Here is a 19,298-nt window from a genome sequence, read left to right as displayed (position 1 = left end):
CACTCTCACGGTATGGCCTTGAAATCTTTGATCTATTCAAGTACAATTGTTGAGCGCTTTAATGTCTCTCTAAACAGTTACTATATTGCAGTTGCAAAATTGTTAAAACCTTGATTCAACGATGCTCGACTAAGCCATGAAATCCTTGACGAAAATAAAATATTTCAAAAACTTCGACAAGTATTTTATTTCTCGGAAATTCATTTGGAAGAAATCGTTTAGTCGTTATTTTCCCCTAAATTCCCTGCTATTGTTACACATATTATGTTGTGACTGCCTCCTCTCGTTGAAAACTGTCGTATCGCTCGAAGTTGACAACTTGTACTTCAGTAGTGTACCACAGTATCCAGTGTTGCAGCCAGGACGCCCCCTTGCGACGAAGTCCAGAACAGAGCCCCTTGTCCCGCATTCTCGCGTCCTGCGGGTCACTTCGGGCGCACTCATGACTTGACTATATGTTTGGTGTCACGTCTGAAAGTAACATCTTTTACTGACGATGACCTTTGTTTTGCATGGTTATTTTTAGGCTTATATTTACTTGCTTTTACAGTGTGATAAGAAGTATTTGCAATGCTGCACTTGCCATTACAATTTGCTTGTAGTTCAATTGAGCTTGATCTGATTGACGGCAGATAGGGTATACTGCTACGATTACTTGCCTGAAATTCAAGCATGCGGTTTCGTTAGAGGCGATCCAATACAGAAGTTTGTAGTTTACCTAAAGTTACTAGTTGCAGGTAGTGTACTGCTCTCTATCCAGCGACTAAGTGATGAAGGACATAACCCATAGCAACACGGTCCCTATAGCTTGAATTTCGTTTTGTAAAATTAATTTATTCCATAATATAATGCTGCAAAATTTGATTGACAACAACTGACGCATGTTTCCCCAAAATGTGCGAAATGTCCCCAAAAATAAACTGTAGTGGGAGACAGTGTCTCTTGGTTTAAAATTCCTGGCTGCAACACTGCAGCATCATTCATTTAATCACCCATATCAAAGCTCTCCGATGGACACGCTCGCCTTGAAGTTCCATAAAGTAGTTTAGCCTCGTGTTTGTTCATTTGCCGAAGTGGATGTTTTAAGCCTTTTTAGGTCTGATGAATGGTGTTCTTGTTGTAAATATAACAGTAGAAGGGCAGAACGTTTCACGTGATGTGCAATTTAATTACATAGATGAAAACTAGACAATCCCGTTTGCGCGGTTATAACATTCATTAGTGAAAAATTCCCAAGCATTGTCTTGGGCGGGTGGGGCTCTCACTGTAATCCTGTGTCGTGCTAGGTTACTGACACTTTAAGCCGTGCCTTATAATATAATAAATTTAATTTATGATACCTGCGTATAACAGACACGACACCCATACATCATTTTAGTCTGTTTGGTTAGTTGCCTAGCGAGCAGAAACAAACAACTATAATAAATACATGTCTCTTTCTATTGGTTATTCTCAATTTGTTCCGCCTGTCTTGATCACGTGATCACTCACCCACCAATGGTGTGGTGAAAAGTTCAATATTTCATTGCCATGTGTCTTAACATGGTTCGATATAAACCGATGAAATCTCTCGATACTGGTAAGTTGCTGCTTCTTAAACTTTTAGAACATCATGGGTGTCAGGTAAGACTCTTTTTGTATTCCGCAGATTGTTACCTTACGATTTCAATTCTCAACACTCATCAGTTTCAGACAGATAGACAGGTGCATTCAATTTGCTAAATGTCCCTTCAGAGCACGATCTCTAAAAAGTTCTCTCAGTTAACTCCACAACAGTTGTTACACCGATTTTCTTAATCATCGGGTCAAAATGATAATCGCTCCTTTAAAGTGACAGCGCATTTCCCAAGTAATCAGCCATTGTTTCAGTATTTGAAAATAAATTGCAGTTAGCTTGAAACAACCAGAAGATGAAGCCAAACCAAAAACAGTCGATATCATATCTCGTATCATGGCCGCTGTAAATTGTTGAAGATAACAAATACACTGGTCATGAATAAATAAGGTTTTTGTGGGCTAAAATGAAGTGTAAAGTTCATATTTTTTGATTTCCTTAACAGTGTACTTGTTCGATGTTCCCTCTTGATGCTCTGTTTCGTGTTTGTCTCTAAAGCACAAGGTAAGGCCACTATGTGTTGACGTTTCATTACGGCTTTCACAATTGAAAGAACAATCAAGTGTTTCGGAATTCGATACAGGAACATTTATTCTGGAAGTGACGATTCATTTGTCAGATCTCGTCGAATTCTTAATTCGATAAAAGAACTGCAGGACATTTACTTTGTTATAAATATCACATTTGCAACCAAAGCAATCAAACAAAGTATCACTCTGTTTCTTCTGATTCTCTATTTATTTTACAGAGGTTGAAGTCACAGAATTGTCGATTACAAATGCTGCCTCTGTAACGTATACAGCCGGAGGAACAGGCCAGGCTATTACCGTGACACTTCAACTTGCAGAAACTGCCGACGATGGAACCAACGGTGAAGTCACAGCTATCAATGTGTACTTTACGAACAACGCAGACTTAAGAGACGCCCAAATTGTGAAATCAGACCCCGTCGTCCATACTTTGGAGACACCCGTAGCCGTAGCAACTGGTAGTACCGGTCGATTGATACTGAAGAAATCACAGGCATTTTGATAGACGTTGAGAACTGCCAGGTGTACTCCCATGTCTGTGTAGAAATCACAGCAACGGGTGATACAGACGATTCGGACGACTTTGAATGTTTAATCTTCGGCACAACTGTTGGCACCGAAGCAGGAACCAGAGTATGCCCAGGTATAGCTACAGTTATGTTATTTTCATCATTTCCCATTTTCATGAGAAACATAATGCCACCGTGTCTCTTCCAATCGTGAGCAAATTTGAGTATCAAACTGATTTTCACCAACTTTGCAGTCACTAAAATTGACTTTGACTTCACGATGTAAGTATATGCTTGTTAGCTCGACATTGGATTATTCTGAGGAACTCAAACTCTTTCTGTTTTTCAGAAAATTTAAATGTGTTCTCGACTTTGAGTTGCTCACCTTCTTTTAATCTGAAATTACAAGTCTTACCGAATAAGGCCTAGCTGGTGGTGTCATTACAATCCACTGTCCAGTATCCAGCGAAACAAGTCCTGGTTTTTAAGATTCCGTTTTCGTTCTCATGACGACGAGGAAAGTGTTAGCTTCAGGTTAAAGAATAAACTTTCCTCAATATTTTAAAGAGACTCCTGGAAATATTACAATTCCGAATCATCCCAAACGATAACGACGCCTACTTAACTCTCTATCAAAATTGTACAAGCCCGTCTCCAGCACGGAATCGAGATCGACGAAATAGAGGACTGTTCCTCTGGCTCGTACAATGCCAGTCGATCATAAATTTAATATTACCACGTTACGTCGGGTATACAATTTTGACTTTCAGCTGTTGACATTGAAAATAAGAATACATTCTTCTAGAGGCATTTCAAAGTTCTTCGTGAGATTAACATGTAGTGCCTTGTCCAGTCTTTACAGTGAAAATTGTATTTGAGAGACAGTGCGCTACGTGTATATTTGCTATTGATTGCTTCTCACGCACAGGAGAATACGAAACGTTCGAAACCGAGGGCTTGTCTTTCTTTGTGTCTTTAACCGAATTATCATACCACCGTTATCTCATTGAGAATGAATACATCCCTGCATGATGTGTTCGCCTAATGTAATCGGCTGCTCATAGAACAAGCTCTCAACCTATACAGAGTGTTGCAGGAAGCTCAGATTTCCTTATCGGTTTTACGCCTACAATTCTCATTCCGTGTAAAAGCTAATGATCACAGAAAACTTACAGTAACTTATTCAATTAGCCATTCACAGTATCGCTTTGTTCAGCAGCCTGTTCTTTGTACACCCTAACAACCACAACATCTCAAAATGTCTCTTTATTTACAGATATTGCTGCGTCTACTCAATATTTGGTAGACTTTATGTCAACATCTCTCTCTCCATTCTCTTAACAATCTATTAATTATTTGATGAGTTTGCCGTTATTATCACCTTAATTCCGAACTGAATGTAATTTCAGTATCAAACTACGCACATCATATCAGATACTTCCTTACAAATTTCAAGGCTTTATGCAATGTTTTCAGATTAAAGCTAACGCACACAGTGAACAAATGTCTATGACACGATTTTCTGCATTCGCAATTTTAGAAATATGCGCGCTTTCTCGGACAGTGTGTAAACTTTTATGGTGACACGGTACAACATTTGGCTTTCAACACAAATAATTGCGTACTGACTTGCGATTGATTTTTTGTCAGTGTCGTTTTTTCTACCAAAGATTATCAAGTGATACTTAAGCATCTGAAATCGCTCGAAAAACTTGATCTTCTTCTTTTTTTTCTGAGCAGATCCTCCCAATACAGCAGCACCAGATAATCCAACCGGGCCAACAGGTACAACAGATGCAGGTGGCACAAGTAAAGAAAGTGAGTGTTTTATGTTTAAATGCATAAGACGCTTTCTACTGATGGTATTTCGATAACCATACTTTTTGAGCCATTTAGAAATACTCTACAGTGACAATGCAAATACACTAATATGGAATGATTAAAATGCACATTTTTTCCCGAAGGTGAAAGCAGTGCTGGTGCAGTGTACCTAATTGGTCAGTGCTGATCTGTGTAGTCCTGGCAACACAGACTCGAATGGACTACTAGACTGACCCGAACTCAACCGTGTAAGTACAAAGCATTTCTTGGGCAGGGTGACCGTAAAATCAAAGTTATTTTCCAGTGGTATATTTATTGTCTTTTTAAACTACATTGATATATCTGTTAATCAAAAACCAACCATCAGTGGTCATAATTTTTTAACATGGAACCAAAAATTCAAAGGCCAATCAAAAGGTAAACGAATCAGTTTTCCAAATCTTTCTTCAGGTAAAAATCAGCGACCTTTTCTGGTAGCTAATTTCAATGTAAAGAAATTACTGAAAATTGACTGCGACTTTCTGTCATTAAAAGACAAGATTTTCAGCAAAATGTGTTTATTTTAAAATTCCGGGTTTTTTTTTAAAAAATGTATAAAGTAATAATAACAAAAAATACATTTGTAATGCGCCTAATCTCTGAACAGAGCTTTAGGCGCAATAATGACAAAAAACAATGTGTCGGAGGAAATGTTGAATCACCGGGACTGGAGACAGGCGAACGAAAAAGGTTAAACTACTGTTTAAGAGAAAAGTCTTGAGGGAACGGCGGAAAGAAAGGGTAGAGTTGAAGTGCCGAAGGTCAGAAGGAAGTTTGTTCCATAATGCAGGGCCAATGTGAAAGAAAGATCTCTCGCCAAAGTCTTTGTGGAAACTCTTGGAATACTGAGAAGTCGAGAATCTGAGGAAGAGCGGAGTTGCTTTTTGGAGTGTATTGATGTAGAAGTTCAGAGAGATATTGCGGTCCTGTACCAATAACTTAATTGAAGCAAGTAGATACAATTTTGTTGTGGATACGAGAACTAATAGGCAGCCAGTGTAATTTTTACAAAAGGGGTTGGACATGATCGTACTTTTTAACATTACTGACGAAAAGAGGTGACGAAGTAGCAGTTTCCCTTAACGTTTGTAGCGTTGACTTTCGACTCTCGTTCTCGAGAGTCTGTGTTTTGACAGGATGTTCAATACATTGAATAAACAGAGTATGCTACCGTTGAAGATATTGTTTCAGTCATAAACAGTTGTTTAATGAGACATGAACAACTAAATGCACAGACAGATACAGATGTAGAATGAGATATAACATGTAGTCTCTAAGATCGACAGATATATCGATAGATTAATAAATATAGCTAGGTTGGTAGTACGATTAGACGGAGAGATAGATTGGTAGATAGATAGACAGATCGATCGATGGATGGGTGCATGGATGATGGATGGATGGATGGATGGATGGATGGATGGTTGAATAAATGGAATGATTGAAAGTTCGAGGAATGAACATATGAATATCTATTCATAGATTTCCGTGTATTTTTCTAGGTTGTATTATTCAGAATTTCGAAGACGAGTCATTTCCGAAGACATCAGTTGAAATTCAAGATCACCCATCTCCGAAACAACAAGAAGCTATGATATGAACAATTATCAAATTCTAATCAGAAATAATCATTTAGGTTTGATCTGACATCATTGCCACATTGTGCACTCCCTCCGCTGGATCCGGACAGAGCTGAATTTAATATTCGTTACATTGTCTCCACTCTTTACTGCAAACGATTTCCCTTGAGACATACTTATGACAGGGTACGTTGACTACCAGTCTGAGTTCATGACAGAATTATGGATGACGTCAAACGCGATGCTTTGCCGAAGCGGTCATCTCGTTTGTAGAGTGACTCCGTTCTCGAGATTCAATCTAGTAGAACAGGAATGTCTTTGCCATCATTGTTTGTAAGTTTTAGCAAATGTGCATTGTATACTCTCGTGGATTTCTAATTTGGTTTGTAGATTTGACCAAATACAGCCTTCTGGCTTATTTGTATAGCTAGCATTTACATCTATATAGTGTATTTCACAGCCATAAACTTGGTGATGTTCGGAACCGTTGTTACATATAATTGCGTTGACTTAAATTCCACAACACCTACCGTGAAACGATGGCGCGGTTTCAGGTTTTCATAGCAACAACACTTCATCAACCCTGCAGTACTGTTTTATAATCGATACATATGTTTTAGTGTTCTGTTCAAGCATCCACAGACTTAAAATACAAGAGCCTCTAGTTTGTCGTTCTCCTGTTGAAATAAATTAGTTTCATTAACTAAAAAGTTTGATCATCTTTAATATGAAAAAAATAAATGTGTCCTTGAGCATCGAGGAAGGAAACCCATGGTAGAGCCATATTTTTCGGATGTCCTCAAGAAATTTTCAACTCCGAAACGGGGTTAAATACCCGAGCTAAGACAGTGATTTGTACTGTATATGGCATTAAGCTGAAGATATGTTCATAACATTGGCAGAGCAACCAGCGATGGTTTTTTAATTGTAAATATCATTTCAAGTCAAAAGTTCGATGTATCGACAAAATTTTGTTAACATCGGAAAAATCGTTGCTGAACAACTGATTTGAGACACAAATCGACAAGGTGTTGGTGATGCAAGCCCTATCTTTAACGCAAGCACTGTCGGAGTTGATCAGGGGATTGACACGCCCGACGGCTTGGTCAGGGACAGCTGACAAAAGTTGATGGCTGAGACGGTGATTAGCATGGCATGCTGCTGAAGTTATTCTTCATAATTCTTATTGACTGATGCTTTTTTAATTTTAAACCATGTTTATGTTGAAGACCTTGCTTTACCGACAAGCTTTTGTTTAAAAAGGAAAAATGTTGCCAAACATTAAACTTGAGACTTAAATCGACAAAGTGACAGTGATGAAAGCCCATCTTTTGCGCATAAGAGCAGAAGATTGACACGCCCCTACGTCAATGGCAGCAATGTTGATTGTACCGACGGGCAATTTTCCGTATCAGCGAACAGAACGAGCAGGTGGACATTTTTTATCGTTCGCGGTATGGGATTTTCAACTTCAAGCTCTGAGGAGTGGCCGAGACTAGAACCTAGCAGTTGCTGGCAATCTTTAAAACTTCGAATTCTCCAGCGGCGTGAGAGGGCCGGTCATGAAAATGGGAGTTCCTAAGCGACACTGTACAGATACATGGGTATGTACATTTCATAACGAAGCAATCGGAGCCAGGAAAGAGAATGACGAATGACAAAAAACAGTCTGACCAGTGTTGAATTTAATTCAAATTTATTTTTGACAATGTGCAATGAACCATATACGTGCGTGAGCAAAAGTCAGACTGGCTTAGAACACAGAAATTACGTCATGCAATCAATTAGTACATTTTGTTGGTTTATATTAGTTTAGCGTACAATGATTAAGAAGTAATTGATATTTAATGACACAAATTAAATTACAGCATGCATATAGTTCTTTTTTTCTTTTCGTTAACCTAAAAACCGAGTGAAAACATTTACAATTAACAAACCAAGATACTTCCTTTGTCCTGTCATTTCAACGATTTTTGAGTTCAAGTTACTTAATGCAACAGACGTTGTTTTTAATGTGTGACTTATTTATAGACCTATATGATTCGTGTCCTTCTTTTAACAAATGCAAATTATAGTATATTTACCTCTGCGGCGTGAGTCAAGTGAGACCTATTTATAATTTTCATGGTTATTTACAAACTGCAAAACAAACGAGGTCCAAGTCACGAATCTCTTTTAATGTTATATTTCTAATATAAAATCTGATAGAACAGGTGTGTCTGAATTTAATTTTAATTTGTTTTCATAGTGTTTATTTTTATTTGTCTTTATGCCAGATTGATATAGCGACAATAACACGCAAATATTTGTGTCTATTTAAAAATTGCGCTGTGCAAAGAGAGGGCGCACTGTACGAAGTAGCCACGTTTTAGGGTTGCTCACACAAGCCTTGTCACTATGGCGCCACCACCGGTTGAAATATGCATAGAAAATTGACGGTAGTAGATAGGTGACTTTTGTCCATCACCTATAAAACTGAAGAGAAAATAAGAAAATTACTGAACTTTTTCTCAAGTCTTCAACATTAACAGTAAAGTATTTGAAAACTCCTATAGCAATTACTTATGCTAAGATACCAAAACACTATGTTGTATTTTTATTTTGGCCAGACGGACACACAGCAGACAGGGAGAGAGAGACAGAGATGTAGAGACAGAATAAGAGAGATCTTGAAAAGCTGTTGAAATATCGGCAACTGGCACTGACAGGAGAGGGACCAACACCAGTTGAGAAGAATAGCGCCACTTACGATCAATTATAGTCTAACACTGCCCTCAAACACTGAGTTAAAACAGAATCATGGCATTAAGGTCAGCACTTAGAATATCACAACAGGTCAAGCAAATGGCATCTATCTGTAAATCTAAGGTTCATAGTACACTTTTGCCACATTGTAACCTTTTTCGTGTGTAATATACCAATTAAAACAAGTATAGGATTTCTACGACAACCACACCGTACGTCCCCTCCACAATATTACGTGCGTTTATGCATACCAAAATACATCAATTTTATTTAAATTTTGCTGAAGACTAGCATGTACCAGCCAAAATTCATTAATTTGACTAAATATTGGCTACAAATTCAGATACCTGTAACCTGGCATATCATGAGCCTTTCCTATTTCCTGAAAATATCGCAGGATTTATAATGAGTTGACACTTCATTATGTGAACACATCGCTGCACATCAAAAAATAAAACAAACACTGTAGTTTTCTTAAAATTGTAAAATCGTTCTACGATTATTTTCAACGTTGTGAAGCAAAGAATGTAAGTAGGTATATATCTCTATGACATACCATGAAATACAGTTAGCATACATTGCCTTATTTTCAAAATGAGGCACATTCTTTAGGTAGTATAAGCTACTGAACAAAAGCTATAAAAGCGCAGGTAAGACTTGAGAGAATGTTAAATGTTTGAGTTGTTGTTGTTAAGGTACATATTATAACAAATTTTGTTCACTCTTGGGATGTACACGAACGATTGAAGTGTTTTACTTGCATAATAAGTACATAACCACTGCTATTCACAGTTGGCGTGAGTGTACAACAACGCCCACTATGGGACTTGTTTACGGCTATGGAGGTACCTCTAAAACTAACTTTAACAGCACGACCTGTAACAATTGTTTTATCTGCTTTTTCATTTGGTGTTTCGAAACAGAGAGAAAACGTTTATATAGCAGACTGCCATCTTGAATTGATCGCGTTTTGCTTCTACAGTTATTAAATTTAAATTTTTTGCCTCGATTGAGTCCAGAAGTTCTGATTAATCGGTAGAAGTTTTACACCTCATATGCGAACAATTTTTAAATGTTTTTATTGAGTTTCAGTATTAAAATTATCATGCAAATCTTATGTGAAAAAAAATCAATATCTCATGAACTTCGCTTGTCGTAAAGGATTTATTGCACGTTCAAAGATGTAAATCAGAACCGCTTTAGAGGGCGCACTTGCTCGTGTACTACGCCACGCCGTCAGAATGTGCTTACCGGGTTTTGCTGCCAGAGCCTCTTAAAAGTGATGATATCTCTCCTCAGATTACACTAGGCTAATTACTGTTGGAGGATGTGGCGAAATCTGTTTTAAGTTTTATTCACATTTGTACTTAATGTATTTCTCGTTCAGTGTTCTGTTAGTGAAAATAGATAATTGTAATATGTACTGGTGGTAACTTGTTTTATATTCTCTTGCCACGCCAGCTGTAATCTGAAGTGTGTCTGCTGCTAAAGGCCTTAATTACAGCGGCATCTCTTGTACGGCATCCCTTTTGTTTATGTAAGATAAAAACCCCATGCGTTATGTGCACACAACGTGTGAATACCAGTCATCGAAACTGGAAGGTAAGCAGAAAAGCCTTGTAAAACTAAAGAAAGTTAAAATATCTGAGCTTTCATTTGTGTAGTGCCCTTTAACATTTCTTTGTTGTGGAGACTGGTGCTTTCAAATGTTTTATTGAAGTTGATTACTTGACACACATTGTCGAGTGAGAGCTCATTTGAGCGATTACGCCCTCTACAATTTCATATCACAGTTACTTCGTTAGTCTGTCTCTCTGCCCATGGAGGTAGCTACCTCCATGCTCTGTCAATTTAATGCCAATGATATCACGATTTCAATAGAAATATACATTAATACAAAAGCAATCTAGCACGACTAAGCTTGTTTACTGCATTGTCAGGGATTGTTGTAATTACGATAACCATTCTACTACTTGACATTGTCGGGAATTTTCGCGATTTAAACACTTGACGACATTTCCCCTATAGTCTTCACGACGCAGACATACTACATGCCGTAGGTCACGTGAACGCCTTGTGATCGCTACTAAAGACAATATGTACATACGGCTTTCACGGACAATCGTGCCGCATGACTCTTGTTGGCAAGTGACTGCGACACAATCCCTTCGCATACAAAGCACGTCCATTAGTTATAGATAGTTTGGGATTCAGGTTCGAATTAATTCAAGCGTGAGAGTGCGTTTTGTGGACAGAAAACTTCGGACTGTCGCCGGTCCTTTTATTACATATAAATATTTGGGAATCCAAGAACCCTCCACAAGGCCAGGTCATATCAGTTTACTCAATAAAGATATATGTTAAATCCCTTCATTGATAGCAGAGCGCAGCCAACGGTGAAATAAGGTGCAGGATCATATAAATACTTTGGCAGCCAAGTGTGCTGCGTCCTCGCCAGTTGTCGTCTTCTAATTAAAAAGTGATTCTTTCAAGAGGAACATCTATGGATTAACAGGTAGCATAATGTCTACGTTGTTAACAAGAAGACAGTAATTAGAATAAAATTTATTAGAAATCTTATCATCAAAATTTAGAACTCGCCTTCCTGTCCAGTATACTGGCTAAGCTGTGTTTACACTACCTTCGAGCACTGAGCAAGAAAGAAGCCAGAACAAAAAATGATCGATTATTAAAATGGGTTTCAAATGTCCAGCCACTACTCCCCACTTCATAAAGACTTCTTGTTCTAGATGGTGTATGTGACTAACACTGAATCGAGGCAAGCCTTGACGGCTCCCACTGTCGTGCCTGATTGTAAGTCATTCCGGAATGTTATTCAAAAGTGAGCGGCGACCGGAAGAAACGACACCCTCGTAATGTACAATAAAGGAAGTCACTGTACTACAGACGACAGGAATATGACAAGTCGTAGCTTTAAGGCAATATGAGTTACAGTGCAGTTAGTAACGCCTCCGATCCTGTGGCACTTTTACGAGATCACTGTGTCTGAACCTAGCTGTCACTGGCTTAGTGAACCCTGAATAAACTAATAAAAGTTGAACACCCTAGCTACATGTAGGATTGTTACAGTTCCCTTTGCCAACGGATAAAACTTGGGAGCAACAATGAGTTTTTCAAATTGCAAACTAATACGATTCAGGTATATTAAAAGTTTCAAAAGATGATGCACGTGATAAAAGTCAAAGATGATGTTGGCGTCTCAAACATTAGCGGACCACTGCTCGGCCTGATTGGCAGGATCGAGTTCAGTCTGACAACAGCACTGCCTACTCTGCTTCAACTCTGCACACGTGTCATCCCTTGGCCCCGCCTTCTTTCTGTCCACCTGTGTTCCACCAACTCCGCCTGTTTGTAAATGTCCTGCCTCTATTATACGCGTGAGCCAATGTGATGCCCTATAAAACATAAAAAACAAATTAATTTGTTTATTAAACTATTGACAGCCAATGCACGGTGACGTCATCAGACATGATTGGCAGGTACAATTTGTAAACTCATTTCCTCTGACTCTTTTAATTAGGCTTTATATGGTTCCATTTTTGTCTGGGCCCACTTACGGAAGAAAGACTGACACTCTCACATACTGCAATTTTAACAACCCAGTGCCAATGTTCACAAGTATCCTATGGAGGCTTTACATCGTTACCCTTTTCCTCCTCCGCTACTTTCACGTCAATTTAATGGTAATGAATGGTGTTTTTGAACTAGAAGCTACATATTTCAAGATAAACCATATTTTTTACCCGGATTCTATTTGACTATAAATATTAATTGAAGATATTATAGGCCAGATAGATTTCAGCATAATGCTATTTCTCCTGACATAGAGCAATAAAACTGTTCATACAAAGGAGAGGCTGAGCGTGTAACAACCCTTCCAGATCGTGATATTTATGGAGATTTATCACTGAGAAAACGACTTGTGGTCTTAAATATTTTGGCTTGTTTTTCTGACCCTTTTCCAAAAAATAAACATTTATAAAGGGACTTATTGACATGTGGGAATGTTTAAGTTAAGAGACTTATGAAGTGAAGTTCCACTGTACATGCAGCATCTAGCATGAAATGGTCCCTGAACTACAGTTGTATAATTTAAGCTGCCGCTATTGGCGTCCTATAACCATCTACGATATCATATTAATGATTCCCTGTTTATTCTCTCATTACGTTGAGAAGAAAACAAGCTTGCACAACACGGTACCTTTACAAGCAAAGTAATGATTAAGCTTGCGTAGCATGCTTGTAAAACTTAGTGTTGGTGTTGGTCATCATACGACATGCCAACAAACTGGACATTTCCGGTCTTCTGTCTACCGGTCACGTCGCCTTCACATTGCAATCTTATGGCACTTCCGCCTTGGGGTTTAAAAGTTTGCAATGCTGAAGTGGGGTACTTTATTCACAATGCTGGGGAGTCAGTCTGTTCACTCTGATTGGTTGGATGCACACTCAGATGCATATCATTTTGAATAAATTAACTCCCAAAGACACTGAACAAGTGTATGTCTGTCAAATGGTCCCCAGTATGGGGGTGAAGTTTTTAATCGGCTCTGCAACGTGGGCGTAATCTCTGCGGGACGGGCAATTTGAACACTCTAGCTCCTCGTGGAAGTATTGACTATTTGAACATTTTCAACAAGCTGAACATAAAGAAGTAGCAAAAATAGTAACAATGAGTAGGTCCTGAGATTACCGTACGAGAGAGATAGAGAGAGACAGAGACAGAGAGAGACAGAGAGACAGAGACAGAGAAAGAGAGACAGAGACAGAGAGAAACAGAGGGAGAGAGAGATCTTGCCTTGCGGCTTTAAGTTACTAGTGTTGCAATTTTTGTGTCTTCGTCAGATTATCACTGACATACATAACGAGTGTCGTCCAAAGCATGCTCTGAAACAAAAATGCATTATATCGGATTAAGAGTGTCAACACGAAACCGATATATTGTAAATTATGGTGATATCACCGGTTCCCGCAGCAACATCAAACAACATCTATATATTTGCAATGACATGTATGACAACATTCATGTTTCCCAATAAAATTAAAGTTATATATTACTCATCGCAAATTGATTGGTTCCGACTCATGGTCACATGTCGTACGGGACCACGCCCAAATAAGCAAATGGGTATCCATAGCAACAGCCAATCAAAACTTGAGCTTAGTTATAAATGTTTGATAGAGAGCGTAGTCATTTCAGTTCAGCCCTGAAAGTAGCAGCTGTGAAGATGGAACGGTAAGAATATTTTATTCGTTGACTATTTTGTAGTCGAGTGGGATACGCAACGTCTGTATGCTGGTAAACGAATTAGAATCCTTAGTTGTATTTTGTACATCCAATCTTCTAGACATCATCATTTTAGTGATTCAACATTATTTTTCAAAATATGTTTTGTCAATATCAACCTGAATTTGTGAACACTCACGCTGGATGTTGCTTCCTTGCAGACTGAGCAGTAGCCGTGTTTTGACTGTTCTATCAGTATTGTGTTCCCTGTTGCATTGGAGCCATGGAACAGGTGAGTAAGCCTTTGATTTTGATAACTAAGATGATCGCATAAATATCGCTGAAGTTTCGAAATAGATTTGCTTTTAATTTTGCTCATTTTGACATTTGCTGAAAGAACAACTTTCTGTGACTCGATCTACACACGGGTCGTGTTCTAGCAAAAAATCGTCGTAGTTGTAGGTGGGTTTACAGAAAGACATCAAGTTTCGCTCAGAATTTCGTTAAAATCGTACGTTTATCTCACTTTCCCACTGGTATGAAAATTTCAAGAAATCTACAAATCTTATGCCAAAGACAACTAGTTAACGATAATCAGTTTTAATTTCAACATTTACAGTAAGTACTACTGATTTCACTCAACCGTTGACCAGCAAAAGAATTTGAACATTTTTGTTAATTTTGGTTTATGTCCATTTTTCTAAGTTAACAAGTCTTGGTCTCTTGGGACATTTTTGAAAGTCTGCTTGTAATGATCATTACTGCTCTTTGTGTTTTTGTGACACTTGAATTATGCACAGTCGACGGCTTAAAGGAACTTTACCTTTCGAAAATGGGTTTTACATCTTTACTAATTTTACTCCAGGCACTATTCAAGATCAATAAAGATAAGTAGCCACCATATTAGAGAAGCAAATTACATCAAATTTATTGACATTTTCTTTCAAAATATTAGTGCTAGTTTTGCTGGATAAATTACATTTCCTTTTTCACCATTGTAATCTGTACTCCGAGAAAGACTTCCAAAGTTGCGAGAGTTGAATTAAAACGTTTTCTGGTCCAAGAGTACATTTTCCAAGGATGAGGTTAATCAGCATTCGCGCGCATCTTTTTTATTCTTGGACATTTAATGAATAAGCCATCTCGTCATCACCTTATAGGACATGATTTATTGCTTATCATCAAGTCAATATATTATTCAATGTAAATGAAATTAGTTGGTCGATTGGATGATAAAACATGTTATTTTCTTTTTCAGATATCAAAATAGACAGTTATGAAATAACTACTCCGAGTAATCCCGCTTCTGATGTAACTTACAACAGAGTAACGGACACTTCCTTAGTCTTTAAAGTCACGGTCAGTTCGGCCTCTACCGGTGGAAATGTGGAAGGAATTGATGTGTACTTTGAAGCTACAGATAACTCCTTGGTTGGAACACAAAAGCGGCAGGGGGTAGCGCTACAACTCATTCGCCAGTTACTGGTGGTGCGAGTGATGTCGAGCTCTCAGGAAATACGGTAGATCTCAAATTCGCCAGTGAAGCAGATTGTACAGCCGCAAAAAAAGTGTGTGTAAAAATCAAAGGTAGTGGTGTGGATACATCAAACGACGCCGTCTGTTTGAGTATAGGAACAGGAAATGATGACGTAGGAGACAAAAACTGTGCAGGTAACTTAAATATGATTGGAACTAATTTGGGATAATTGGATAGTAAAGTCATGTTTTTTTAATCTGCAAATGTAAGCTCATCTGCTTTTCTTCTTTCGCAATATAAGACGCTTGTTTTTTATGAGTGATTGTAATATTGCAACTTTCAGCTATAGGGCACCTAACACTTCTGAGAAACTTGAACAATATGAAGATCCAATTCTGCCAAATTAGTTCCAGTCGTGTTCTGAAAACGTATCATACAGAACATGGAGACGTTTGACAGACTTCAGAATTGCATTTAGTGCTCTATACAGTGAGTGGATTTCGCGTTGTGATGATAATGTTGATGGAATATAAAGGGCAATCTATAAACCAACCTTGATACATACTATATCAACACACATATCCGTTATGTATTCAGTATGAATTGCAAAAATGTCGAAGGTGAGACGCGATTGCGTTCGCGATTTTTTTATAGTCCTTTCGCTTTTGCAGTTAGGCTGTCCCCTACAGTAGCTTACCAATAAGGCATGCAATTACCAACGCCAACTGTGATCTGAAATTTATTGCTTTTCCTCATTCGACGACCCAAACTTTCTGGAGTATCGGAAATCCCAAGAACGTTTTTCTTGTTCTACTTATTTAATATTTTAGATCCCCCGACAACAGCAGCCACGGATGATCCGACTGGATTAACAGGTACAACAGACGCAGATGGCACAACCAAAGAAAGTAAGTGGCGTGTTTTAAATCACATATATTCTTTCTGGTTATGATATCTCAACAAGCATACACTTTCGACTGTAAATCCTTGTCGAGGTATGACAACTGTCAGTAGCTTCCATTCGAGAAGAGTTAATCCAGGATAGATGATATCACAATAACATTATGATGTAATATCCAGTATATTTGCTAATACGTATTCATATTATTATGGATGTGCGCCTATGTGCTTATTAAGAATACGTTTGACTGTACTGAACTGTAATGATAAGAAAGTACTTTTTCCAAAAAGGTGACAGTGGTGCTGGAGCAGCGTACCTGAACTTGACGGTGCTGATAATTTTGGTCCTAGCAGCGCAGACTCTGATTGGCAATTAAGTGAAAACGTGGACAACAGTGTGAGTATTCTGAATAGCGTGACTGTTTAATCAAAGATAATATATATCTTACAATAAAAGAAGCAAGAACAGCGCCCATCAAACATTTCTATTAGTGAACAAAATAATTAGAAATTTGACAAAATTGAATATAAATTCAAGAGGTCAATTTTCTCAACATTTCTTTAGGTCTTAATTAACCAGCATTCACTTCGGCAGCAAATTTCAAAGCTTAACAATTCTGAAAATGAATTTGAATTTTTGTAGAAACAAGAGTATATGTTCAATGTCATTATCAAAATGACAGCCCAAATAGCAACTATTGATTTAGAAATCCAATTTTTGAATCTGCTTGGAGAGTGTTATATCGCGACAAAATGGCTGGATAGATATGATGATAGATAGATCGATCAATCGATCGATCGGTCGATCGATCGATCGGTCGATCGATCGATCGATCGATCGATCGATAGATAGATAGATAGATAGAAAGAAAGATTAGATGATAGATAGATAGATAGATAGATAGATAGATAGATAGATAGATAGATAGATAGATAATAGATAGATAGATAGATAGATAGATAGATAGATAGATAGATAGGAAAGATTGATGTACCGATGAATCGTTGAATGAACGAATAAATTGAATATATATTTATGATTTTCATGTATTTTTTCAGGTGGCACGATGCACCATTTCGAAGATAGTTGAACATCATTTATCTCCGAAATGACAAGTCATGACATCATCAGTCATAAAATTCTAATCAGAAATATCATTTGTGAATTATCTATAGTTTTACATTGTGCATTCCAAGATGGCCTCCTCTCGATAGATTAGAGTTTTTGCATCATAGTAGTTTCTTGAAGTCACTTTACTTCAAAGAAGATGTTTTCTTTAGACACTTATGACTTGGCACTATGACAACCAGTCTGAATTTATGACGGTGCTATGGATGACGTCAAACGTGAAATGTTCCGTTTGTAGGGTGACTCCGTACTCGAGATTTAAACTGGGTAGAAGTGAAAAGACTTAACAATCAAAGTTTCGGAGAGATTTTCGGCATATACTTGTGTTGTGATCACTAAGAGGCTTCTGATTTCGTTTGTAGATTTGACTTTTCGACCCGTTTTTGACATGATCTTGGCCAGCCGTACGGTCATCACATGACTTGAAGAGTTAAGTATTTCACAGCCATGCATTTGATGATGCTCGACAATGTTATTACCTGTGTCTATGTTGACTAGAATTCAACAAATCTACGACAACGATAGTGTGGTTTCAAGGTTAATTATCATAACAACAGCTGATCGAGTTGTAACTTTGCACCACGGTTTTACAACAAACACAAATACTGTAATATTCAGTTCGAGCAAGCAGATACTTATATATTTATCTTCTAGCTAGATTGTAGTTTCTTATACCGAAATAAACGTTTAATTAAGGTTAGGAAGGTTTCTTGTCTTTGATACAGTAAAATGAATGTTCGAGTGAATTTTGATTGCACAATGAGTTGACGAATGTTACATTTTCAGCATTGAAGAGAACTAATCAGGCATAGACCGTTTTAACTCGATTTCTGTCCAAAATTTTGGGCAAGTCACTCTCTACCGAACGAGTAAATCTACTGTATGTTCACCAATCTTAACCTCCATGATGTCGCTTGTTTGCTATTGTCAACCCGAGCACTAAAAAATTGTAGCAAATATGCTAACGTGACAGTCTTACTACTCTTGTTCAATTTTGGGTTATATTCATGGCACCGGCTAAAGTCTCATGCACTAAATGGGCTATATTCTCATAGATAACGTTCCAAATAAAGCGAAGATAAATGGAATAAGATGAAAAACATTGAAGAAATTTTTGAGTTAGGAATGCTCTGTTTTATCAATGCTGGCACCGTAGGCTTGTAAATTCTTCTCATACTAAGCTGACTTACTTCTTAAGAAGCATTTGCTACAGCATAAATATGCATAGCAGACTTCGGAACAAACCGTTGTGGGTGCGGTACCGGTCTTAAATGGCAAAATTTCAACATCTCTCGTCTGGTCAACGCAGTGGGCAGGCTACCTTTTCCCCTGATCAGCAATACATTCAGTTTGATTTTATTCTCTGTCACGTTTGAATCTTCTATCTCAGATTGACGGGCTGGTCTTTTGACTGGTTTTGATTTTCTGAGGCAGCGTTAGCCAACCAATAATAATGCGGGAGAGAGCCATTTTAAGAAAAACTTTTCCTTATCGACCCAATCCTCCATTGAACTTCCCTAGACAGAAATATAAATTTGAGAAATTTTCAGACGTGTTATGAAAGCCTCGACTTCTGCAAATCATTTAGAGGAGCCCATATTGTAAGTTTTTCTGCGTACTTATATGATTTCAAGTAAACAAACACCTCATGAAGGAAGTGATTTGGTCACCTTATTGGGGTTATCAGTAGGTCATATAGATATTG

The 19,298-nt window shown here is 37.9% G+C and overlaps 2 protein-coding genes across 2 annotated transcripts; both read left to right on the top strand.

The window, feature by feature from the left end:
- The first annotated feature begins 1,592 nt into the window (after window positions 1-1,592).
- LOC139123748 (uncharacterized) lies at window positions 1,593-2,647 on the top strand. The gene is made up of 3 exons (XM_070689903.1): window positions 1,593-1,623; window positions 2,061-2,119; window positions 2,364-2,647. The coding sequence occupies exons 1-3, from the start codon at window positions 1,613-1,615 to the stop codon at window positions 2,645-2,647; spliced, it is 354 nt and encodes a 117-aa protein (XP_070546004.1). The 5' UTR covers window positions 1,593-1,612.
- An 11,398-nt stretch (window positions 2,648-14,045) lies between these two features.
- On the top strand, window positions 14,046-15,658 carry LOC139123534 (uncharacterized). Its single transcript, XM_070689703.1, has 3 exons — window positions 14,046-14,096; window positions 14,309-14,379; window positions 15,346-15,658. The coding sequence occupies exons 1-3, from the start codon at window positions 14,089-14,091 to the stop codon at window positions 15,609-15,611; spliced, it is 345 nt and encodes a 114-aa protein (XP_070545804.1). The 5' UTR covers window positions 14,046-14,088; the 3' UTR covers window positions 15,612-15,658.
- The last annotated feature ends 3,640 nt before the right edge of the window (window positions 15,659-19,298 follow it).

Source organism: Ptychodera flava (genome assembly GCF_041260155.1).
Source record: "Ptychodera flava strain L36383 chromosome 23 unlocalized genomic scaffold, AS_Pfla_20210202 Scaffold_23__1_contigs__length_28996876_pilon, whole genome shotgun sequence".
Lineage (NCBI taxonomy): Eukaryota > Metazoa > Hemichordata > Enteropneusta > Ptychoderidae > Ptychodera > Ptychodera flava.
The sequence above is the reverse complement of the archived record's forward strand: the minus strand, read 5'-3'. Positions and strand labels throughout refer to the sequence as shown.

Bases quoted from the DNA above. Each gene is read 5' to 3' on its own strand.
- LOC139123748 (XM_070689903.1), top strand. The intron at 2,120-2,363 runs GTAAGGCCACTA...TTTATTTTACAG, and splicing joins GTTTGTCTCTAAAGCACAAG to AGGTTGAAGTCACAGAATTG.
- LOC139123534 (XM_070689703.1), top strand. The intron at 14,380-15,345 runs GTGAGTAAGCCT...TTTCTTTTTCAG, and splicing joins GCATTGGAGCCATGGAACAG to ATATCAAAATAGACAGTTAT.